At 37.8% G+C, this 25,402-nt stretch overlaps 2 protein-coding genes and 1 non-coding gene across 3 annotated transcripts in view; 1 reads left to right on the forward strand and 2 right to left on the reverse strand.

The window, feature by feature from the left end:
• Positions 1 to 307: 307 nt before the first annotated feature.
• Positions 308 to 16,271, reverse strand: LOC134537499 (large ribosomal subunit protein uL13). The gene is made up of 6 exons (XM_063377996.1): positions 16,165 to 16,271; positions 11,333 to 11,463; positions 10,493 to 10,602; positions 8,309 to 8,454; positions 6,099 to 6,221; positions 308 to 453 (listed from the first exon to the last, which is right to left on the reverse strand). The coding sequence occupies exons 1-6, from the start codon at positions 16,183 to 16,185 to the stop codon at positions 370 to 372; spliced, it is 615 nt and encodes a 204-aa protein (XP_063234066.1). The 5' UTR covers positions 16,186 to 16,271; the 3' UTR covers positions 308 to 369.
• On the reverse strand, positions 10,334 to 10,413 carry LOC134537986 (small nucleolar RNA SNORD34). The gene has a single exon (XR_010076077.1). It is a non-coding gene; the product is annotated as a small nucleolar RNA SNORD34 (small nucleolar RNA).
• Positions 16,272 to 20,324: 4,053 nt separating the features above from the next.
• Positions 20,325 to 25,402, forward strand: part of LOC134537500 (trafficking protein particle complex subunit 10) — a 41,127-nt gene continuing 36,049 nt past the window's right edge. Inside the window, exons 1-4 of the mRNA XM_063377997.1 lie at positions 20,325 to 20,724; positions 21,015 to 21,232; positions 22,331 to 22,524; positions 23,948 to 24,143. Of these exons, the coding sequence (XP_063234067.1) occupies positions 20,631 to 20,724; positions 21,015 to 21,232; positions 22,331 to 22,524; positions 23,948 to 24,143 (702 nt within the window). The 5' untranslated portion in view covers positions 20,325 to 20,630. The remainder of the gene's footprint in view (positions 20,725 to 21,014; positions 21,233 to 22,330; positions 22,525 to 23,947; positions 24,144 to 25,402) is intronic.

Genomic DNA, 25,402 nt, shown 5'->3' on the forward strand with positions numbered 1-25,402 from the left:
CAAACTGTTCAGATTAGCTAAAATGCATTTTCTGTGCGTTCATAAATTTTTACAAATAAATTTTAATATATTGCATTTTTCTGAAAGAAATAAAGAAAATTTAGACCATACCATCTCCAAGCTTGGGCGATGGCAGAATGGAGCATAATAGATTCTCCTAAAATTATCACCACAGTGGATTCCATGACTACTAGAATTTCAACTTTCCTGGCTTCTCAGAATGTGGATACCCTGATTATGTATATACTGATTAAAAATACATATTTTGGTGTGGTAAGCTGAGAGCAGCAATAATAGAAGGCACCAGTGTAGTAGACATGTTTTATTAGAAGCACAAGATCGTAAAGGCCGGGGGCACAGAGGCCAGCCTCAGTGATAGCCGTAGCTCTCAATGATCTTCTTCAGAGGTTCGATCTTGTCCACCGCCTTTTTCTCTGCCTCGCGCGTCATTTTCTGCAACAGAGAGCAGTGACATGTCTACATGACGCACAACACACCACTCCGTGCCTCCAATCCCACCCGCGAATACCCTGAATTACATATTGAAACCTCTGCACAATAATAATGTAATGACAATGTAATAAAACTCCCATACTAATTTTTGAAAATAGTTAAGATATTGTGTAATTTTTTGGAATAAATAAAGAATGATCCAGCATTCACCACCAATGTAGCTGTTTAAACAACAGTCATACCTGCCAACTTTCCAAGATGAAAATTAGGAAGACATTTCAAAATGTTAATTTTTCGCGTAAAGGACACGCGGCAATTTTTACTCCATGCCACAAAAATTACTGTGATTAAAAATAATTCTAGAAGCAATGATAAATAGCCTAAACCAACCATTTATCACATAAATATGATGTAAATTAACAGAAAAGTATATAAACAGTGTTTCATTGTCTTTTAACTTAATTTGAGGTTGAGCATTGCGATTTCAAAGAGGAGGCTGTCGCCTTCTTCGCTTTCTTCAAAAATTCTGCACTATAATTCTGTTCATAACATACACCAGTTTGTCTTGACTTGAGGATAGAAATTGCTTCCAGAGTTTCATTTGACATTGATGACCTGAACTGTGTTCGATTCTTCTTAATTAAGCTGAAAGTACGCTCACACTCTGCGTTACTGTGTGGGATGGATAAGATTGATAACATTACTCTAGCTATCCGATTATACTTTGCCACTCCATCTACTCCTCGAATACTGGCTAACTGAGACCATTTTATATCTTCACTTACTTCTGTTGCACAAATATCTGAAATGTCGTTGACCTGAAGAGTTGTGAACTGCTTTTGTATTTCGTCTATAGCAGCATCTTGTGTTTCCCCTTCCTTTATAGCAAGCATAATAGGAAATAATTCCACAAAATAATGGACAGAAGAAAAGCTGGCATTCTCAATGTTACTGAGTCTAGCAACTTCTGCATGTTTCAATACCTCATCTTTTAAAGGAAACTTGTTGACAATGTAATCGCAAGCTAAGACAAAGTACTTACGAACAGAAGAATAGAAAACTATTTTTTCTTTGTCTTCCAGTGTTTTCACAATGTTTACAGCCTGATTCCCTACAACTAAATCAGCATCTTCTTTCTGATTCTCAATGGAGTGGTAGTCGAGTTCAAGTAAGGAGCTGCCTTTAATTACTTTCGGCTTGACAAAGTTTGATAACAGGTCTCTCAAAAAATCAAACAACAGTTGCCTAAGGACATGGATATGTGGAGATGCCGACTGGAGGGTTGTATTTACCTTATCAAATGATGGTATTACACTAAGAAGAAATAGACAAAAAGCCTTGCTGAGTTTAGATGTCAGGAACATAAACAACTTTTCTTCTCGATTAATGACAGGAGTTAGATTCTTCAAACAAGGTTTGTCACGAGAGCTTGCTAAAGCAACTGTCTTACTACTGGAACTAGGGACACTAATGGAATCTGATTTCCTTTTGCGTTCATTTTCATTTTTGGCATTTAGGCCTACTCCAACAGGGTTTGGAATGGGTTGTTTTTTATGTGAGGGGCTCATCTTAGGAATTCTGTACGAGCTAAGGCTACCAGATGATGACGATTTCTGACTTGCAACTTCTTCACTGAAGAAACTAACCAATGGGTCCCATTGTTCAACTAGCCTACACAAACTACGCCCAAGAGAGAGCCACCTTGTACTAACGTGTTTCAAAATATTTTTTGCTTCCTTATTATGAAGCTCTAGGAATTTGTGGAATCTGTCTATTCTCTTTGCACTTTTTTCTAAGTAATAGAATATATCCACAAGTATTTCATCTATTTTTATGGGTAAACCCCCTACAGCTTTTTCGGCAGCCAGATTAATTAGATGGCAAATGCATCCTACAACTATGAGATCATTTTGCTTTTCTTTTAATACAGCTGCAACGCCGTTCTTGCGACCTACCATTACAGCTGCATTATCACAACACAATGCTATACAATTCTTAACAGGTACTTTCTTGAGTTCAAACTGTGAAAGCACTAAGTTCCCTATATTACGTCCGGTGGAATCACCCTCCAATGCAGAAATGGACAAAACTGTGTTAACCATTTTCTGCTGCTTTTCATCATAGAATGTGACAACAATCGGGTAAAGTTTCGCATTTGAGTCGTTACTACCATCAGTAGCAACAGCAAATGGTCCATTTTGTAAACAATGGACCAGGTCTTCTGTTTTATCAGAAGCCATTTCACTTACAATAGCTGCAGTTTTAGTTCTGGCACACCCGTACTTTTTGGCTATCTCTGAGTTTGGAAACATTTTCCGCAGCAATGCACCTGCATGATCTGCAGCAGTCAAAGGTATATTATGCTCTACCAAAAAGGCCGTAAACAGGCACTCTGCTTTTATCACGTCTAAGTCGGCATTTCCCGTTTTGACAAAAAAACTTGATATTTTCTGGCTTTCTTCCTGGCATTTTACATTTGCGGCATGTTTGGCGCTTCGACAATGAACCGTTATGTCCGTTTTCCCACCATGTGCAATATTTATGTCGGAATGACAAACTGTACAGTAAGCAAATATGTCACCCTTTACAGACTTCTTAATAAAAGAGAATTCAACACTGTACTGTTCTCTAAATACTTGATTATACACTTTCTGTTTTTTCTTAGTACTCATTTTTACCGAATTTAAATCAAACAATAACCTGAGAAACAGATTAACGGCTTACCTAACAAAAAACTTGTGCCTCAAAGGCCGAAACCATAATGAATAAAGAAACTAAACGTAACAATACCAAATTACTGCACAAATGGTATACTGCTACATTAAAAAAGTCTTTAAATCAAATTACATCACGCATGAATTACCGGTAACTCCGCTAAAACACCGCCATCTCAACTGCAACTAATGAAAACAGAAAACCATCAGCATCAACAAACGGGATAAAACAATCGATACAACAGTATCGACACATACTCTAATGTAAATATATTGTTTCCTAAGGTTCACATCGATATATCGATTACAATACTCGAGATAAATCGTTCTGTTACGCAGAACTTATTCAAAGTTGTGGAAAATTCGTACAAAATAACACTTGTCCGTAAAATCGTACAACGAAGCTATTTTTCGTACATTTTCCGGGAAAATCGTACAAGTTGGCAGGTATGAACAGTGCATACATCATTCTACAGGATGTAGGACTATACCAGGGTTGCCATCCAGCTGGACCTCCAAAAATAGGGTGTTTTAGGGACTGACAGAATAAGAAAAGGGACCTTTTAGGGTCTTTTTAGGGACTGAAATTTTGCGGAAACCTTAACTTTTCTAGAATTTTTCATACAGTTTTATGGTCGAGTACAACAAATAACACAGTATTAACTCAGCATACCAAGTAATCCAGTACATAAAACTGGAGTCCCTGTTCTGCTACAACCAAAACCTCAATAGATAATGTGTTCAATACCGTCGTTAAAAGAATGGTCACCCTTCTCCCAAATGAGCAAAAATACAATGTGTGTATGTCATTCCATAATATTATACTTTATAGTTGAATTTACCTTGAAGTTTTGCGGTAAGAAATGTCAATTTCTTATTTTTCTTTTAAAGTCTTGCAATCTTCAGTGTTAGAAAATATTTAAGAAACATTTTGTCAAATATTACTAACAAGTAATGCAAATAAATACTGTTTTTGATTATAAATTAATTTAGGGGGAAAACATATATTTTGCTCATAGGTACCATTCCCTTTCCACCATAACTTTTATTCTGGACTTTCATAACCCCTTCAATCATTGCCTGTGCAAGACTTGCTTCTTCTTTTAAAGCAGCAATATCATTTGACTTAAGTGCCTCTCTAAGTCTTTTATTAGCTTCTGAAAATAACCTTTCAGCAGTTTTCCTTTTTTCCTCTTTTTTATTTCTCAAATCTTTCAACTTCTCTTCAGCTTGGAAAATAGACATATTTTTTTTTCTCCAACATTATAGTATGCTGCTTTTCTTCAACCTTTTTTCTCTGTTCTTCTTCCAGTTTTTTTGCTTTCTGCTCCTCTAAATAAGCACAATATTTCTGATGAGCACACCTTGCAAGACTCAGGAGCTCTCTTGTCACAGGTACCAAACGTGGCTTGTTTTCATAATTTTTAAGGCTGACTTTACAATTAACACAGCATTGAGAGTGCGTTCTGACAACAAAGACCTGTCTTCTGTTAAAATTCTCACTGAAGTTGAAAACCCTCTCTCTACATCTGAATTTCCATGTGATACTGCGAATGCAGCTCTGACTACAGTTGAAACTGTTGGATACTTTGGAGACCCTAAAGCATTTTTTGATGTCATGAAATGATACCAGTATTTGTCAATTCTTACTTCACACTTGTCACTTATGTCTTGATCTGGTTCTGACTGCAATAACTTCCACTCATCAAAAAGCAGGTTTGTATTTATGTTCAATGGAAGAGTTTTGCTGATGGTAACAATATCAAGTGAACTCTGGTCTAACACTCTCTTGTTAGGCTGAAGACAGTGAAAACATTTCAGTATTGGTTTAAGTAATGAGGACTTTGTCATTATATGTTCTGCAACTAGATTATAAGCTACATAGAAGGTACCTGAAATAAAATGCTACAAACAACTTGTGTTATACCAAGTTGGAGCATGTGTGCCCCTCAGTTAATATTCATTGGGGCTTAAGAATGTTATCTCCCCCAAAAAAGTTATATTTGTTCACACAATATTTTTTAATAAAAACATTGAAAGAATAATAAAAATATCAATACTGTAAAACTTACATGTAGTAAGATACAGGAAAATGTAGCTCGACAGCTGCAAAACTTTATGGATGTGTGGAAGCGTGTTCATGGCCACTGTTCATGACACATTCATAAAAAATATGCTAATTTTCCAATGAATTCCATTTCAAAATTAAAAAAAAAGGGACTTTAGGGACCTATCAAAAACAGACACCTACTACCCAAGGTATGATGTGGCAGTGAGCTCAGAGAAGTTGTCTACACAGCGCATGACGCTTCAGACGCAAATTACCTTACATCACAGCTGCGACTGCACACGTGAAATTTAGTTCTTACAAGCATGGCTAGCGTTCAGTTCAGCAAACTCTTACGTACATGGATAAGTTGTGCCTGTGAGCTCAGAGAAGTTGTTTACACAGCGTATGACGTGTTTATTGTTAGCACATTATCACTATGTATAGCAGTAAATTATTTTAACAGAGAGAGCAAGATAGATGGACACACACATAAGCAATGACATGTGAGTAGCTGTGTACGTGACATACACATAATGTTATGTAAAGAAAAAAGCAAAATATTGTATAATGATTTATTATATTATTGATTCGTTGAATTGTATTTAATGCTACTCTAGTATCTATACCAAGGAGCGCACAAAGAAATAAAAATGTGTAAAAAAAATTTACTTCAAATACATGATCCCGCTACTTTAAATCATGCTTTAAATTATTGGCGCTGGTACTTCAAAAACAGAGCAAATAGAACAGTGTTACTTCGAGGGGACGATGCAATGTAAAGTTTCTCACGTTTTCCTGGTAACTAAACAACCATATTGAGTGTACATGTACTGATGCGGAATGGCAAAACCTAGGAGGGTGAGAGTACAGACAATACGTACCTTGAGGTACTTGTGCTTGTAAATCTGCATGTTCGCCTTGACAGTCCTCTTCTTCTCCAAGGTGCGAACCACGTGCTGGTACTTCCAGCCCACCTCATGCGACAGTCGCCCCACGTGGCAGTACTACCAACACAGCCAGTCACCAGTCAGCACTGCAGCCACTCTGACACAACTCACACACAAGATCACATGACATTCTAAGCTGCATGTTTCTCACAGAATGGCTCGGCATAAACAACAGAACAGTTATAATGATCTTAATTCTGAAGTTAAAATTTATTCTAAAAATTGTCAATAATAATTCACAATTATTAAAAAAAAACAATCACGTCAGCTGGATCACAAGATTTTGAGATACATTGTCCCCGACTTTTCAGGTTTTCCTCAAGCTATATTTTCCCTGAACCTGAATTTGCACAGTTACACTTCTTCACTTTCAAAAATTAAAGATTTTTTTTAAAAAAACTGTGATTATTCAACACACAAATGAGTAAACAAAGATTAAATTTAATTCAAAATTACGTTACAGTGGGGAAAAAAAAAAAAAAAACCCCAGCATCTTACAATTTCAAAGAGTGGTTATGTTAAGTTAGGTATATTAAACAGGAGTAAAATTGTGAGAATTGTTGGTTAGGTTACCTACATTAGATTTACTTTTAAAGTGTTTTAAATGTTGGTTAGTTTCATCAACAACACTACAAAATATTAAGAATGTAAGGTTACTTTAAATTAGCTACATTATATTGGCAATTCCTAACATACTTGTAACAAGTCACAATCGTGCCCAGCTAATACTGCAACTGTTATTTGCACAAACCAAAACACCTAACAAAACTTATTGTTTCAGGTAGTATGGTGTAGAATTTGGTTAATGACCGTTCATTGACTTTAAATTATTTAATAACAAAGTCTGGGGAAATTTCCATTTTTAATATTCCTGCCGATTACAAAAGTCTTTTCATGATAAATTCAGCAGAAAACGTTCATCTACGCTAATCATTACTCACTCCATTCCTTCACAAAAAAGTCTTCAGCGTTTCTGTTGTCTTAAGTGCGCAGAATAAATTAATTAAATAATAAATAATGGTGGGCCAGCAGACCACCCGAGTCTACACCACACGTCCGGGGCCTACAAAATTCTAGTTAAAAGTTCTAAAATTGTAAAAACCACTCCCTGAAAACTTAATTACGGCCTGGCCCCAGCACCCAGAAGTGAAGTTGTCCCTCCTCAACAGCTCCTAATGTTATATTTATAAGCCGCCGCCCCTGCACAACCTCGGCACAGTACTTTAACGACGACTGACAAAACACAGCACATCACAAAACACTTAGGGAATCTCAGTTAGTTGGGGGACTTCCCCAAAATACTGCCTTACTATTGGCTACAACCTTCACTCTTAAAATTATAATGAGTATAGTGGAACCTCGCTACTACGAGAGCTTACAATGGCGGGAAAAATCCTCATAACCACGAGGACTCTTAATAATTGAATATAAAAAATTAAAGTAAAGTTAGATTCTGGACCATACAAACAGTCTTAATTTCACACAGTAACTTGAAAACGGTGCACTAAATGAAAGAACGTGTTGAATAAAAGTTGTAGCAAATTAAATTATGAATAGAAGTCTCTCTATGGAATTTTTTGTATCTACAACGGTTTTTGATTTATTGCAAATGAAATGACCTGATACAAAGACCAGCGCCGTTCATGTCACGGAGGGAAGGTATGTGAAGCGCGAAGAAAGGAAGGGTGTTAGCTGGTCTATTTATAGATTTACACCTCCGCTGATTTAGGAGGGGAAGTAACTGGCGACGTCAAGAAAAAGAGAGAAAGAGAGGGGGAGGGAACGGGAACGAGAGAGAAAGAGCTCACGTTGTTTGTTACCAGTCCTTCCTCCCCTTATCAAGGGCTTATTCTTGCTAAGAACTCAGTCCGTCTGGCGCCCGCGTAGCCACGCAGCTGACTGTGTTTACTGCGTGACCGTTATTTTTTCAACTGACGGTGTTTTTCCTTTTTTGAAGATGCCATTCAAATCATTCGTACTTACGAAAGGACCAACAAGGAGGCACTCGTAATTACCGGTTTAATTCAGTATGATTTACGTAGTCAAACTGACGGTGAACTACAAAACTGTCGTAACAACGAAGGTCTCGTAGTAATGAGGTTGCACCTTCAGAGGCAATGCCAAGCAGACCACTCCCCACTCACCTTGCGGCCGGGCTTGAGACACATGACCCTGAGGGCGCCTGGCACCACCCAGCGATGCTTCTTGTCGTAGGGAGGGGGAATGCCCTCGTATGCCTTCAGCCGCTTCAGCGCAGCAGCCCCGCGGGGAGTCTTGTGAGGAAGCATCCCTGTTAAGACACAAACCGCTAGGTGTCCAGTATTTTGACTCTACTTAACTACACTATTATAGACTTCAAAATTTGATCAAATAATAATAATAACAACAACAATGTAATATTTTTGGTGCTGTAAACTGATTCTCTGCACACGACTGTTGGCTGGAATGGGCGTGGAGTGGTTAAAGGTGACATGATGAGCTTAAGGGGCCTCCCTAGTAAAATTATTTAGCACGCTGGGCTACTAGCCACGTGCTGCAGCTAGCGGATGGGCGGAACTTCTCGGGGAAAAAAAAGGGAAGAAGCAATGGAGAGGCCGAATGGGAGGGTTGGAGGTAAAGGCTCTTTCGTATTGTATCTGCTGGAGTCCAGTTGCCGCGTTATCTGCAAACAAGGTCACGGCAAGGCGGGGGACTGCATACCGCTACATACACCAACAAGATCAAATTTTCACATTGCCTTGCTTTTCAACAGTGTTTATTAATTTTAAAAGTAAGATTAGAGTTGCGATCCAGACTATATCAGTGAATTGCAAACAACTTTAATTTGCGTTTAAAAGTTTTTTTTTAATTCTCTTACTTCATGATTTAAGAGATTTACATTTATTAAATTTTTTTTATACCAAAAATCAACTAATATCTCACAGTTTCGAAACACCGAAGGACACTTAATAAAAATTATTAAATCACAAAAAACATCCAACATTTTTAATTTTGAAAAAATATTTAAGTGATGTATTGTTTTTCACGTAGTCACATATTTATAAAAATCTTCCGGACCCTGACGAAAAATCACGTTTTAATAGTGTTTTTTCTAAAACTGGGAATAATGAAATGGAAAAAATTAAATATTTTTTTTTACTAGTATACATAAAAAAATAAATTAATTTAATATTGCAATAACTAAACTGAAAAATTTGTTTCAACCTACTTCCCGAAGAAAAAGTGCAAGCCAAACTCACTTTTCAATTCTGTAAAGAACAAAATAATGCTGGCAAGAAAATGTGCGCAATGACAACACATTGCCAACTTTGTATTCTAGGTCTCAATCAGGTTATTTACACAAGATACTTCACAGACATGGCATCTTACTATTTTCTGGCACTTATTACATGTTAAACCATTATGTTTTTCAGCACACACACACACATTTTTAAATGAATTTAACAATGCACATGATATTGGGATCTCGTTCCAAGATTTTATAGAGACTGTTTATGTGTGGTATTGATATTTTAGATGTTGCAAAAGCAGACTACAGGTGGATTCAGACGTCATGCTTATTCGGTCAAGTTGATGTCCACATATAATCAAAAGAGTTTCGTTGGTATGGAAGAACTCAAGTGTGCACTGACTTGCGATTAAGGTGTCAGTAAATGCATAGCTGGAATTAATTTTTTGCCTAAGTACATTATTTGGTGCGGTATTTAGGCTGTCAAAGGAAGCTCAAAATATGGGTGCATTATGTTTAATGAGAACTACTTATTTGTAGGAAGAAAAAAAAACCTATAACACCCCTAAATATACCAATGCTATTGTTGGATTTTCTATTTTCTATACAAATTATTAAAACATTTTTTTGTTTCATCACTATCACTAGCTGGTATAGTATCATACGAAAAATTACAATATTTGTGTATTTATTTAAGGCATTCAGCACAGTGTCAAAAGGTTAGTCACACACTGGTCAAAAAAAAAAAAAAAAAAAAAAAAAAAAAAAAAAAAAAAGAGAGAGAGAGAGAATCAGAGCTGACTGTACTCGCAGGTTAGTACTTCAAAGCCAGACACACATACAATGCTGATGCTTTGCAAACTGCTACTAAGGTATAAGAGTACAAATTGTTAATTCCACCCAGATGCAACAATACCGAAATTATCACACTCAAATTTTGACACACCTCAGAATTGATTTCTTTATCACTGCACATTCAGATAATGTAGGTAAGGATGTATAAAGTCATCACTGGTGTATTTCTGATTTTATGAAAAATAATTCAGTGTCTGAACTATGCATAATTTTATTTTGTGAACACACGCAGACTATGGGTTACCTCTGACTGTCCTCCACAGGATCTTGCTGGGAGCGCGGAAGTGGAACGGGCCCCGCGCAGGGTTCACGTTACAGCGCTTGCGCAGAAACGACAGGAACTTCAGCTTCGCCCTGCAACAGGCAAGGCAAGCCGAGCACGATCAGCCAGGACTCGGCTCACTCGAAAACCACCAGCGCAATTCGACAGTTGGCTCGCTCAGAATTCAAGCATCATCAGCAACTCAGGCGCAAATTACCAGTACATCACAGCGACAACTGACCCCTCGAGAAGTGACCCCAGCCCTGCCTTCTGGCACACCTATATGCAGTTCAACAGGCAGGGAGCCAGAAAGAAAAATACAGACTGGTTTTATAATCTTATAAAATACACAAAAACTACCATTCACAGGAATGTTAAAAAAAAAATATATTATAAAAATTATTACATAGTATTACAAAAAATATATTCTAAGATTATATATATATATATATATATATATATATATATGTTCTAAGATTTGGTATATAAAGGTTTTCCTTTTGCTATTTTAATAATTTTTTTTGAAGCCCCTATTATATAGAAAACAGTTTGCATTTCTTTATAAGATTACACTGCATTTTTTATAAGATTACACTAGGTATTGACTATTTCTGTACATACAGGTCTCTGTAACGAAAAAATCCAGCTGACAAAGAAACCCTATCTAATTCCGTCCAGCCATTCTAGTCATTTATGCACGATTCGACCTTTCCTAACCTCTTAAAGTCGCTGTTTATTCAGAGACTTTTTTTTTACAATCACTTTCACGACCCGTCCCATCTCGGGACCTCGCCACGCTGCCAGGCGCGTACCGTCGCGCACCTGAAGAAGTTGCCGGAGATGTTGATCTGCTCGCAGCGCACCACGATGACGCGGTTGCCCTGCAGCAGGGTCTTGGCTATGATGGCGGCCAGCCGCCCCAGCAGGTGGCCCCGCCCATCTATCAGCAACGGCTGGAGCACAACACCACACCACAAACTGGTCACTGCAGACTCCTGCCCGGCTGTCTCCGAGGACACAATGCCGACCTCAACGAGCTCAGTGCTTAAAGACAAATTCAATAATTACAAACATTTAGTAAATCACGAATTGAAGACAGAAGTAAACCAAACATTACTGCATCTTATAGACAGACTACTTATCACCTCTAGTAAATATTTATTGCCTTTATGAAACTATTTGCGTACATTTAACCTGTGGTATTAACATGTATACCTCTGGAATACCTATATTTCATTGTGTTTCTGTATACAACTCAGACACAAAATAACCTATGTGACAGATTCACAGAAATTAGTTCTAACTACCAACAGATGCCATTTCAGGTAAACAGTATTACATGAAATTAATGACATCTTGTTCGATTGATTGCATACATTAATTTTTTAACAACCTGAAATTCATCTATTATATTTAGAACTGTGCCTGGAAACACTTTGCAAATTCACAAACTAAAAAAGGGTTGAAAACATCAACATTTTGTAGTATTTTCAATGTTTTGCACTTAAGTATTTCTAAGGAAACTGTACTCTAACCTAACTGTTTACGCTTTTAAAACAAATTACCAAAAAAATGAGAGGGTAAATCGCAAAATTCTTTCTTGAATCGCTCTCGCCGTTTTCCATGAATTTCTAAAATTCAGACTTTTTTTTTTACAGTTTTCCTTGCATGTAGCCACTCATGATGGCAAACTGTGGCATGACGTTTACTCCTCAAATTACTATCACTACAGAAGTTCCATAACTTTTCCAGAATTTCAAGTAAATTCCCGTACTAATTCCAACTTTTAGAATGTGGACATCTTGTATAAAGTAACTGTTTTTTATGACCACAATAGACTTCATTATGAGTTTCATAACGATATACTAAGGTAATCATCATGGAAAAAAATACTGTTTTGGTCTAACGCCTCCATCAACGAGGTCATTAGAGACAAACACTAGACACCGAAAATGAAAAAGTAATCCAGTAAGGCCTCCTGCTAGGCAACTTCGCAGGTTATTTCAAAATACCCCCCCCCTCCCCAATTAATGATAAACATTAGGTAAGTATGCAACTAGATTACGTAATAAGTTACAAAAAAAATTCCCCTTAAAAACAATTGAAAATGGCATTTTTAGTATTAGATAGGCGTTTTGTTGATTGTCCCAAAAAAGAGTTAGTAAATTCACACTGCATTCAGAAATACTTAAGGGGATGGCCACAAGTGCAGCAAAACTGAGTCGAATAACATCACAAAAGTTGTAATTACACAGTTTTGCCCCTTACTTCAATGCCTTTTACAGCTACCGAGTTTACTAGACTCCAGCCAGAATAAAAGCATAATTTTTCAAGCATTCGCACTTTCACATTGCAGACTTGCCAACTTTTGAAACCCTCAATTAGTAAATTACATAAAAAATAATATAACACGCGTAAACTGCTCGCGGCAATTGAAAAATTAATAAACTTTCATTATATCACATTTTTTCTAGTAATCAAAATTATGTAATCGTTTTAACATACAATAACATTGCAGACCAACAATCATTCTCATTATTTACCATTATGGAAACATCTTTGCTTAGTATCACATCAAAGAAAAAACTTTGTTCCTTGCGGTACCCTACAAATAAACAGTGTGTACCTTTGTTACAATATACACTGATATCAGTTAACTTCCAGTAGAATCTCCCTGGAGTACTGGTAATGAAAGCAACCGTGACACTATCATTTTCAAACTTGCATCACAAAATGTTACTGCTAGTGGATATAATTTGGATTCAGAGTCATTGCTGCCGTCGGTCGCGACTGAAAATGCCACAGTTTGTAAATTACAAACAATTTTATAGTTGCATATGTTGCCATTTCTTTCACGATAGCTGTCGACTTTGTTATTGCACAACCAAATTTTTTTGCTACTTCAGAATTTGAAAACATTTTTTCTGAATAACGGGCCGGAGTGATCCGAAACATTAAAAAAAAAAAATGTTCAACCAAAAAGTTTGTAAACATACATTCTGCACGTATTACAGCATTGTCTGTGCTGTTATTTTTAGTGAACTGATCACTAACCTTTGAACTGACTGCGACACTTTTAACATTTGCGAGATGTTTTGAACAGTTCACGTGGAGATTGATGTCATATTTTCCGCCGTGCCCAATGTTGATGTCGCATCTACACACTGAAAAAAAATGTGAAATGTGTTGCCTTGCTTGATTGAATACACTGAAAATCCCGCGTGTATGTATCACGAAATGCCTGAGAATAATGCGTATCACGTTTCGGAGGCATTTTCTTCTTCACTTAATTCAACTTCCGTTAATTGCGCACATAACACGTTTTTATTAAAAACATGCGATAAATTTGTTTCCTAACCTGTAATTAACAAAATCAAAATTGGCCCAACTTTAACTGAAGAATCACAACATACGCTTATGCACGACACCATCTTGCCAAACTAAAAATGCTATTTAAACTGGTTTGTGATTGGTTCTAAGCGCAACATTGTAACTCAGGCGGCCAATAAGGAAAGATATACAATCGAACATCAAATTACGTGGTTCGCTGGCCTTCGACCAATAATATAACTCAATTACCGCACTCGTTTCCACAGAAACAAGACATGGCAACAGCTTTCACAAACCATACAATAAAACATTTAAGGCAGACGGAAAATACATGTTTTAATAAACGTCTCGTACTTAAAATTTGTAAAAAATGCAGAGATCCTTGTACAATCGTAAAACAGAGGTGATTTTCGTACATTTTACGAAAAAATCGTAAAGGTTGGCAAGTCTGACATTGTCTTAGTATTTCACATGTTGCTGGCAACCTTCCCCCTGGAATTTGGAAAAGGCTGTAGACGTAAAGATGTTGAGCCTTCGGTCCAAAGAAAATTGTGTGGTATAGCAAATTAATTTTTTTTGTTTTAAATTAATCTAACTCACAATTTCACTGGACTTCATTGTTCTCCCAAATGCCTGTTTCTTTCCCGAACTGAGTTTCCATTCTAAAATACTGTATACTATATAATTAAGTAACATGAATAGTACACATCTCAGAATTGAGTTGTCATCATACACTCAAATAATGTAGGTTATTCATCACAGATGTGTGCAAATTCAATTATTATTACTTATACGGTTGCCATAACAGCAGTAACAGAATGAAAGTGTATCAAATAAAATATTAGAAACTTCTATAATACATAAAACTTGTAGGATTTCAGTTATTCAAATAAACACATTTTTACTATGTCTAACGAGTGCTACATTTCTTTACAGCAAATTCTCTCGAGTACAATATATTTTATTTATAGTTTTATCAATTTTTTTCTTCTTTCAAAATTATAATCTAGGTATGTATATTTATGACGGATACAAATACAAGTTCACTGTAAACTGAATTATTCAAACTTATGATTTAGACCATTTAATTTAGCATAAAATATTGCCTGTTGAATGAAAATGTAAATTTTATTTATATCACTAGGTGAACAAACATTAAATTTTACAAAATTATAAATGTGTTTGAAGTTTTTGGTCAGGAACAGAAAGACAAATATTATCAGTGAAATAATATGTTGGATGTAACTGTATGTTAACAGCATAATCAAATATTGTCAAAACATAAATTTTAAAGCATTGATATTTACTAAATATTGATAAAACATTTTTCACAAATGTGCAATATGTTTTCGGGTTCCGCAGTAGAGTTGTGGAAATGGCTTTTGGACCTGCTGTGTTTTAGAATGCTCCTTAGTTGTTTCAATTGTGATATTCATAACATTGTCTGGAATTTATTTAAGTAACTGTGCCAAATAACGTTTATTTTTAAGCAAACATTTCTGAGGTGGTCACAAACATTTATTTACGTTTTGACATACTAGGTCTGCTTATCATTGTTACAAAGAATTTGTCTCTGCTACGTTGTATTCATAAAGATCTCTGGAGAACCACAGGATCATGTTATTGCTATGGCGGCGAAAACATTATCAGTGGTCACTGATGGAAAACATCGCCTACGTTAAAATTACACAAAAATAAATTTACATCATAAAAGAAAGTCCAGACGATCTGACCAATCTCTTGTAGAAAACAGTCTTAGCTACACCAATAACAAAGTACAAGGAGACGGCAGAAACATTGCACAGGCTACCTAATGTAACCTATAAAATCTCTCGGGGAAACCAATAGGAATTTGGAAACGCTCCCTTAAGGGTAGAGGAACGTCTTAAGTGTTCCAAAAACATTCGGAAAGATATTTTTATTGAAGCAAAAGCAGCAACTTTAGAAATGTACCAATTGCAAAAGTGCCCCAGTCTTTAAACATCTCAGAATCAATTCTTAACATTCAACATTCAATCAAATAGTGCACAGATATGTGCAAAATTAATTATAAAGTCCATAACAACATACAACCAAACCTCATCTATAATATCTGAAATGAACTTTCTAACATTACACAATTTAATAATGCAGATATAAATGTAAAACTTATGTGAACACTGCCAACTTCCAATCGGTTTCACAGACCACGTGTACAGCTTCACATTACAATACACTCAAACGAATAAATTAAAATTCAAGTGTAAAATAAAACACAAAAAATCTCTAACAATAACTTTACACTTATATTCAAACACAGGTCACATAATACAAAATATACTCACTTTATCACTCACACCAACCATTTTAATACTCAGTTCATGGAAAGAACATTTCTTAACGGAAACGGATGTTATAAACAATCAAAGAGAATATCCACCGCAAAGAGTACTACTACTACTAGCAGTAGCTAATGGCAAAGTGTGTAAAGCCCCTCCAACCCTCCTACATGATCAAACATGCTTGATAAAGATGGCTTGTCAATCACGCTTGTCAAACCTGGTTTGAGATTTGACATTGTAACCCACACTTACAAACCTGATTGTTCCATTTCTTGTAACTTGGAGAGGAGGATGTTGAGCACGGCATTCTTCTTATCGCGGTTACTGTTCACTCTACTTTTCACATGCCATACTTTAGGAAATATTTTATATAGTTAAATAAACTTCCCGAGAAGAGTCTTGATCGCCGAGCTAGCGTCCATTTTTCTGATAAGAGCTCTTCTATGAGTATAAACGAACTGTTGTTATGTGAATCACACGCCGAAGACTATAATTCACAGAAATCTGTTCGGGGATTCATAGAAAAACTACCCCCACAACCCTATTTGCTTCAGTGTTTGAAGATTTGACTGTGTTTTGGTTTGACGCTCCCCACAAGATCAAACTTGCCTTTGAAACCTCAGGTCTGTGAACACATTTTTAGGTAGAGACTGAAAACCGACAAGCATGCTATCAATCCTTAAAACCTTCAATTATGAGCCCACACACTATCAAACATGTTTGAAAAGCGCAATTGACAATCCATTTTGTCAAGCATGTTTGATTGTGTGTGTTTAAAAAAAAATTAGCGAAAAAAAAGAGGGGGGGGGGGGCAAAGAGAGATGCATATTTCGAATTGTTATATTCTAAAGGTATTTTCACAAATATATGTGAAAAAAAAGTAATCCTTACGATGGATAAGCTGTTAAGGAGGGAACTGAAAGAAGAGCTCAGCAGTTTGAGCAGGCTAAGTTTAAATTTGGAGGAGGAAGTAACAACAGGAACTTATGCAGAATTTCTTTTCATTTGTTAGGGGAGGAGGTGAAGGGAACATGGAGGAGAGAGTTTTAATTGCCAAAAAGATCTGATGAAGGAAATGGAGTTGGAGAGCATAAAGTGCAGAAGGCAGACGGAGAGTTTAGTTAGGATGTATCTATTGTTTTTTAGGAGGGAGGGTGGGGAGAGCTGGGAAGATCGGTTGCGATTAGAGGTGGGTAGAAAAGTATCAACCATATACTTTGACACTGATACGCGCCTGTATCAGGAACGGCAAACGAGTACACTTGAAAAGTATCAAGTACTTTAGTATCAGTTCAGAATTCGCCTGGAACAACACCACAGCCATTGTGCGCAGAACCCGATCACAGATGACGGTCACTTGGGCGGAGTTTGTGAAAGGGGAGGGAGCAGGAACAACGAATAAGGGATAAAGAAGGGAAATAATGTAGGGGAGGAAGCGCAGGGGAAGGCGTTGAAGGAGAGGCGCAAAGCGAAATTGTTACGAGTCGTTTGGTTATTGCCCCACATCAAAGTACGCTCAGTGCGCAGTGCGTGCACAGTCTCGTTCAATAATAAAACTAATGAAATTTTAATATTAAAAAGTACATTAATACAAGATATAATATTTATATTTGTGCACCTAACAGCTATGAAAATGCAAATAAATTCTCAGTTGACACTTATAACAGATGAAATCAACATATGGACTTTTTTTTCCCGAAAACAATTAGTTACTAGTGTTTACATACATTAAAAGATTACGATTTTATCAAAAATAAAAAATAAAAAAAACACATACGTACATTAGTGAGCATACTATATCAATGTTTACGTTTCAAATGTTTCTTCAGATTAGTCGATGATGATTTATAACTCAGTTTTTGTTTACACAAATTACAATTAGCAAACTCATTATTTTCCGTAAAATAATTCCACACAAATGAAGTCTTTTTCCTGCACTTATCCATTCCTTATTTCACTATAAAGATACTAACTACAAAGCATGACAGCCCGCAATAATGTACTGACGCCGACCGCCAATGCTCCTCTGTCGCATAGACCGCTATGCCTAATCAACATCTCGCAAAAGCGTGTGCACCGAACGCGCCCGTGCGCGCAGCAAAGGGTAGTGCGTGCGACGAGGCGAACGCCATGCAACGAGTGCTGCGCCGGCGGAAGGATCCGGCCGGGTGTGGCATATCCTTCTGCCGCACTACAACAAATTATTTTAATTGTATTTTTCCACAGGGCTTTATTAAACATTATTTTTCATTAATTAATAATTCAGTCATGTCAAAATTATGTCGCACTGTGCGTTTTGTCTCGAACCTGGCCGGTTCAGTTTCCCGCGAAATTCACACATTTCCGCAGGAGGGCTGGCGGGGGAGGGGGGTCGCGCGCGGTGACACCGGAGTGTCCTTCGAGAGCTCAACCAGGCCGGCAGCCTGCGCGCAACGAGGAACCATCAACCTTTGCTTTCACCGACATGTAGTTTTCAATAGTGTAATATATTTTCAAACTTTTACGTACAGTTCCGCGGTCGGCCTCAATTTACCATGACGTATTTAACTTAATTAAATCAGTGCTCCAAAATGAGTGTTCTACGTCATACGTAAGTACTGTGGGAAGTTTACGTGAATTTACGTCGGCGCTTCACGCCCCAACTTAGCCTACAGGCTACTTAGTTTTGGCCTGCACGGGGCAGCCAGCAGGCGACGCGTGCCGTCGAACATAATAACGATTCAGTCCCTGGGACACATCTAGACATCACGTAGAGTCGCCGGAGACACGGGCCTACGTGCCACTAGCCCAGTTTATTAAGTGTTATGTAATAGTGAAATAGTTGCTCGTCAAAGTGTTATCTGTCACGTTAGGGTTTATGTATCACCGTTGTACGGCATTGTGCCGCAAAACATAATAACGATTCAGTCCCTGGGACACATCTAGGTATCACGTAGAGTCGCTGTAGACACGGGCCTACGTGCCACTAGCCCAGTTTATTAAGTGTTAGGTAATAGTGAAGTGTATTGTTCGTCAAGATATTGTGCGCCATGTCAGAGTGTATTTTTGTAACTATCGCATCACGTGTACAAGTCCGCCCCTCATGCGCATTAAAATCGTGAGCCGCCATTGAGGAAGTGAGCTGCGCGTGTGACTAGTCGCGTCGGGCAAACCGTTACGGCCAGAACGGGCAGTACCATGTATTGGGCTGTGCTGTATTAAATTCACCAACTATCTTCCAGAAACTTTGTGTTATTCTTCAGGCGTCCCGAGTGGCCATAACAGCTCGGGGGGCCCCACTGCGTTAACCCCTACCTCTAGCCACAAGGCCGGACCTTCCCTGAGATCACGAACCCGAGCAAAAATCACGTCTAAATAGTCAGAGGTAGCGGGGACGGCGTCAGTACATGGTGGTAATTAATACACGGCCAGGACGAATTGCAGTGAATGTTGAACTGATTGATACTGGCTGTATCAGGTGGGCATGAGAGTAACAGAGGTAGAGAATTACCGGCCGTGATAAATAATGTATCAGAGACACCGATACCTTTTTACGCTGGTGATGACGGCACGGAGGATGTGTACCCTGTAACGAGAATGCTGATACCTTGTCGCTTCCTGGAACCGCTACTGCTCTGATACAAAAGTATCAGATACTTGTAACTAGGTACATTACTGTATCAGTATCAGGTTAGAACAGATACCGAAAATTGGTGTAACAACCCACCTCTAGTTGCGATAGGGATGTCTAGAAGTAGGAGGGAGAACTCTAGAAAGGTCTTTAAGAGCGAAGGTCAGAAAAATGAAAGGAATTCTGTGGTGTTGAGAGCGATAAGGGAATGGAATGTATTGGAATAGGGTGTGATGCTCAAGAATGTAAAGTACTTCAGGAGGGGAAAGTTTACCACCGAGTTTTACCATGGTTGCAGCAAAAATACATAATAATACTGTCAGAAAACACTAGACATTAATTATTGGTTTTGTATTTCATAAATTCTATAGGTTACAAAATAGACGATACTTTAGAGTCGTAGGTTTGTTTGTACGGAAAATTTAATCAAATACTTCTTTCAACTGATTCTGACTTTTTAAACATGCAATCTTCATAGTGAACCATTTTAAACAATCTAAATTATAGAACTGTTCATTCGCCAATGTTATTCATAGTTCTATATTATCTTTAGTCTGTGGTACTTACAATAACAACAAATGCTCCTAAACAACTGAGCAACGCTAAAAGACAGTCGACAAGAAATGTTTTGAGCAGGTGGTGTTGAATTGGCATCAATTGTCATGTTTCAAGTAATAGTAATGTGAAGTAGGGACAGAAGCAAAGAAAAACTATAAATAAATATATAGTTTAGTGATAATTTGTTGTCAGTAGAATACATTTAATTAGTTGATAGTGTAATGACGTATAGTAGTAGGTTAGCTGTGGAATGTAGGTTCATTTACTGATGCAACTGTAAAATGACACGATTTTCAGAGAAATGCTTTTACTTGGTACCGAGTCTGAGATGAACGGAAATGTTGCGTTGGAGCTTAATGCACCTCTTAATATGGCTTGCAAGCCAATTATAACATGTAAGTAAAAACAGAGGTTTGTTTATTGGATGATTTTTTTTTGTCACTAATACAGGGTCACTGTTTTGATAACTGTATTTAAGATTTTTCATAATGTTAAATATTCATGTCTCTTAGTATTGAATATAGTTCTGTATACTATATTATCTGTTTGAGATATTGTGACCTACTGTATTGTTTTTATTAATCTTGGACAAGATGTAAACACGTTATACATGTTAAATAGGCCAGTAAAACAATCAAGCAATCCTAAAAAAGCATTATTTGTGTTCCTTTTCCCTTGTTATTAGATGCAGGAGATGCAGTTCTGTTTCGGACCTTGGAAACCTTGCTTGTCGAAGGTTTACCCAAGGAAACTGTGGAGTGGAAGCGGTCTTATGGACGAGCTGTCAAATCTGTCAGCACGAAAGCGACATTCATTCCTTTCAGTAAAGACATTCTGCCTAAAGGAGGCAGTTGGCAGTTGACACATCAGCCAATATTCCATATATTCTGGACTGAATGTGTGGTAAGTTCATATTTTTTATTGGACCTTTTGTTCTATCTTGTTCATGAAATCAGGCCCAGTTCAGAGTCAGCAGTTTCTTAGGATCCAGAATTGGAGATAATTGTAGAGTCAGGGTCTTGTTTACAACTAGCAAACACAGCAGGTAGATGAGTGTGCTCTCTGCTCTCACTCTGCTCATGTTTAGGATACCAGAGATCCACATATTTGGGTAATTTTGTAGAGTAGATGCACTTCAGATAAATTTAAAAGTTCTGAAATTGGTATTTTTGATTTATACATGCTTTGAATAATGACATCAATTGTTTTAATTTTGCTAACTTAAACCAACTATTTAAATGTTTTTACAGTGTTTTAAAGGTAGCCTAATTAACCTAACCTAATCAACAGTTCAGTTGATTTTACAGTATTTTTAATGTAGCGAACCTAACCAACTGTTGAAAACAGTAAACTACTTGAAATAAATATTTCAATGCCATGTAACGGAATCATCAAATGGACTTTCAGAACTTTAAACTAATTTTTTTTTTCTCAGAAGAGCACCCACTCTGTATAATTAGAGCAGAACCCAAAAATAAAATATTTGGGATGTAATTTGTACGGATAAGGCTCTCATTTTTACCGCAAAGATGATCGCTGTAATGACATGAAAACAAATAATAACAAGCTGTAGATTCACTTGGTAGGTCTCCCAGTTGAATTTTTCACTCATTAAGAAATAACTGAAAAAATCTGGAGAAGGGGTGGGGGTGGAATTGTGTTGTTTCCCCTCCCTCCCCGAAGTGCTGTTGATGGTCCGCGGGGGGGGGGAGGGGGGGGGGGTGATCGCATCTGGGCTGATCCGGCGAAACGATCTCGTTTGGTCTGGCGCGGGTGGCCGTGCGTGAATGTTTGAGGGGAGAGGTAGCGGGGTGATGCACGCCGTAATGAATTAATTCCCGGTTGATAGCGGGGCCTAGGAGAAGGGGTGGCGCGTGGAGGGTTGTTCTATTCGGCGTGCCAGCGATCACCCCCCACGTCCGGATGAGAGACTTTACTAGCTAGCTGATGGATCGCGTTAAAAATACAGGTGGTGTAGTTCGCGCATGTTGTTCACGGCAGGACGTGGAGGTGTACAAGAGCAGCGTGCGGGACGAGATAGAGACGTGGCTGCGCGCCCTCAGCCAGCACGGCGTCCCGGACTGGCTCGTCGTCATCGTGGAGACGTACGACCTGCGCAAGGGCAACAAGCTGCTGCCGCGCACCACCGTGCTCGACAAGGTCCGCAGCGACTTCGCCTCCAAGCACGCGGACAGGTGTGTTCCGACCGGTCGGCCTTGTTTCCCAGTACCGTGCCACGCAAGTGCTAGCCAGGGGCGCAACAACTAAATTTCCAAAAGGGGGGGGGGGGGGGGGGGGGGGGCAATATACCTTTTTATAAAGAATCATCAATCCCCCCTATTGAAGCGGGGGGTCCGGGGGTCATCCCCCGGGAAAATTTGTATTTCAAGGTGGAAAATTGTGCTATTTAAGCAGTTTTATTATCTTAAAATTGATTACACAGCACTTTATTTGCCCCCGTTTGCCCCCACTTCAAGGTTTCAGAGGGGGGGCAAAATACCCTTCCCCCCCCCCCCCCCCGCCCCCCTCCTGTTGTTCCGCCCCTGGTGCTGGACACAATAAATTAAAAATAAATAGACAAAAAAAACTCAGAATAACTGCAAAATGAAAATACGTGATCTTGCTTAAAAAATATTATTCTAACGTCACTTTAATTATTATCAGGTAGTAAGAATATTATTTTAAAAGAGGTTAGCTGTGTTATTGAGTCCAATGTGTCTCGTATGGTTTGGATGTAAATATGGCACAAATAAATAGTTCTCAACTCTGCTGTCCAAAATTAATGTACCAAGACCATCAAAACAAAAACCTTTCACTACATGTTTAAGGAAGTGCCTACAGGAGATGGGGGGAAAACACCCTCTTTGCCTGCTGTTACCTTCGACATTTGTAACTCCGGACCAGCTCAAACTTTCTGAAGTAGGGGCACGTTTAAAATCCTACAGATAATTGCAGGTGCACCATATATGTACAAATTTAAAAAAAATTATAATGCCTTACAGTTATATACTGATTGTTAACTCGAGGCTTGTTTTCCAACATTAATGTGGGACTACAGTGCAGTACTGATTAGAGATGATTGTTTACATGATGCTGAATCCTCAATATGTTTTCTCTTCACAAAACTGTGTTTCTATTGGCATGAAATAATTTTGTTTATTACTCCATTCGTTGATGTACTTTGATATTTCATGGTATGGTAGTGAAAATATTTATGAACTGTTATAAACTTCATTTTGAAAAAAGTGTGAGATGAATAAAATGATTCTGGTAAAGCGTACGTAATGTGATTTCACAAGATCAGTGCGTCATCTACTGAAGAGGCTATTTTGGTAGTTATAATGTGCATGTGTATTTGCTAGGGATGTCATTTGCCAAAATTAAATGCAAATGGTGATTGGCATAACAGTCAAAACTTGAAAAAAGTGCAGAAGCTAATTTTAATTTACAAACCTTTTGGTTATATATTTTCTAATGATTTATTTACAATTTTTTTTGGGAAATCATTTTGTGGGGTCTTGTAAAAGTTTGGGTTTCGCAGTGTTTAGAGAGGAGTGTAAGGGGTGTGTGGTTGGGTGGTCGATGGTCGATGGTGATCGAGGTTGTCGGTCGTTGCAGGTGCCTGTCGGTGATCAACCCGGTGCGGTCGGAGTCCCGCTCCGCGGAGTCGTGGCGCGGCCTGCTGACGCGCGTGTGCGTGCTGACGCTCGCCGCGTACAACCGCACGCTGCTCAAGTTCGAGGAGTTCATCCGCGACCAGCGCGAGCGGCGCAACGAGCCGGGCTGGAACTTCTGCCACTACTTCCTGCTGCAGGTTTGGCGACACTGCCGCCGGCCCCGTCTGGTGGCTCGTGGCTCCTTCCCTCGCGACCAGGGCTGCCCAGTCTTATTTCGGATCCAGCATTCCCAACCGTAAATTATTGAAATTGGCGAACAAAAATTAAAAAAAAAATGTTATTTTTATAATTTTTATTTTTAAATTTGTAAAATCTTTATGATAAAACCAATATTTATATCACTGTAGTATTCAATAAAAATTATGTAAAAAATCGTTTGAAGTACATATATATATATATATATATTATTTTTGTATTTACCGAAATCTTGCGGCACTCCTATGAAAACTCGACGGCTTACCAGTGAGTTTGAACACTCTGCTCATGATCGTTGTCATGCTTGTAACTTGGGTTTTGCCGGAGCTGGTTGGACAATAGGCAACAGTAATGGAACCACGGTCAGTCTTTTCTGGGTGTAGCTGTGTCTCAAATGGTGGTTCTGTGTGGTGGAGTGCCATCATCCTCGTCCTGAGTTCACACCATGCTCCACGCTCCCCTTTTCTTTTACACTTCGGCAACTACTGCTGTCTTGCGTCACACTGCTTTCTTGCACCCTCTGCTTCCTCGGTGCTCTGCTTGTAACATTTCTGAAGGGCATAACGGCTTCCTAAAATTTAATTCAGCTTGAATGTTGACAAGTGGTGTCGTGACATTTAGAAGGGGTGTTTATTTCACAGAATATCACACAGCAGCTGGTAGAAAACATTTTTTTTTTCAGTTTAAAAATTTAACCTCTTTTTTTTTGTCACCAGAACTGTTAAAAACATGTTTAAGTCTGCTGGAATGTGAAAAAAAAAATTGTTTTTTTTTTTTTTTTTTTTTTTTGATAACTGTTTATTAAACTGTGCATTGCTTCAATTTATAAAATCTGTACATTTCATTTTGAAATGCTATGCATTGTCTTTCTCATCTTAGAACCTGTTTGTACCAGTTTGCATGAATACTTTCGATGATATGCTGACATTTGAAAAATATCCCTGCTTGTATCTGGAAATCTTTGTAAAATTTTTATTTAATTGTTGCTTAAAAAAATTAAATTAAAAAATAAATAAATAAACTATTCATAAAGCTAAGCAGATATGGTGAGAAATTTTTATTTTTTGCAATATGACATACGTTTTGCCATCAGAACACGTTATCTTGTTTACAATTAAAAATACTGAGTTTTTATGTATATATATATTATGCAGTTGAATAAGCAGAACATTTTTAAAACTTGTAATGTTACTGGTTTAAG

The sequence above is a fragment of the Bacillus rossius genome, chromosome 12 (genome assembly GCF_032445375.1).
Source record: "Bacillus rossius redtenbacheri isolate Brsri chromosome 12, Brsri_v3, whole genome shotgun sequence".
NCBI classification, from domain to species: Eukaryota; Metazoa; Arthropoda; class Insecta; order Phasmatodea; family Bacillidae; genus Bacillus; species Bacillus rossius.

Excerpts from the sequence above, each read along its gene's own strand:
- LOC134537499 (XM_063377996.1), bottom strand. The coding sequence starts at position 16,185 with ATGGTTGGTGTGAGTGATAAA. Across the intron at positions 10,603-11,332 it reads ATCTCCGGCAACTTCTTCAG|GGCGAAGCTGAAGTTCCTGT; the intron begins GTGCGCGACGGT and ends TGCCTGTTGCAG. Across the intron at positions 454-6,098 it reads ACAAGCACAAGTACCTCAAG|AAAATGACGCGCGAGGCAGA; the intron begins GTACGTATTGTC and ends TCTCTGTTGCAG.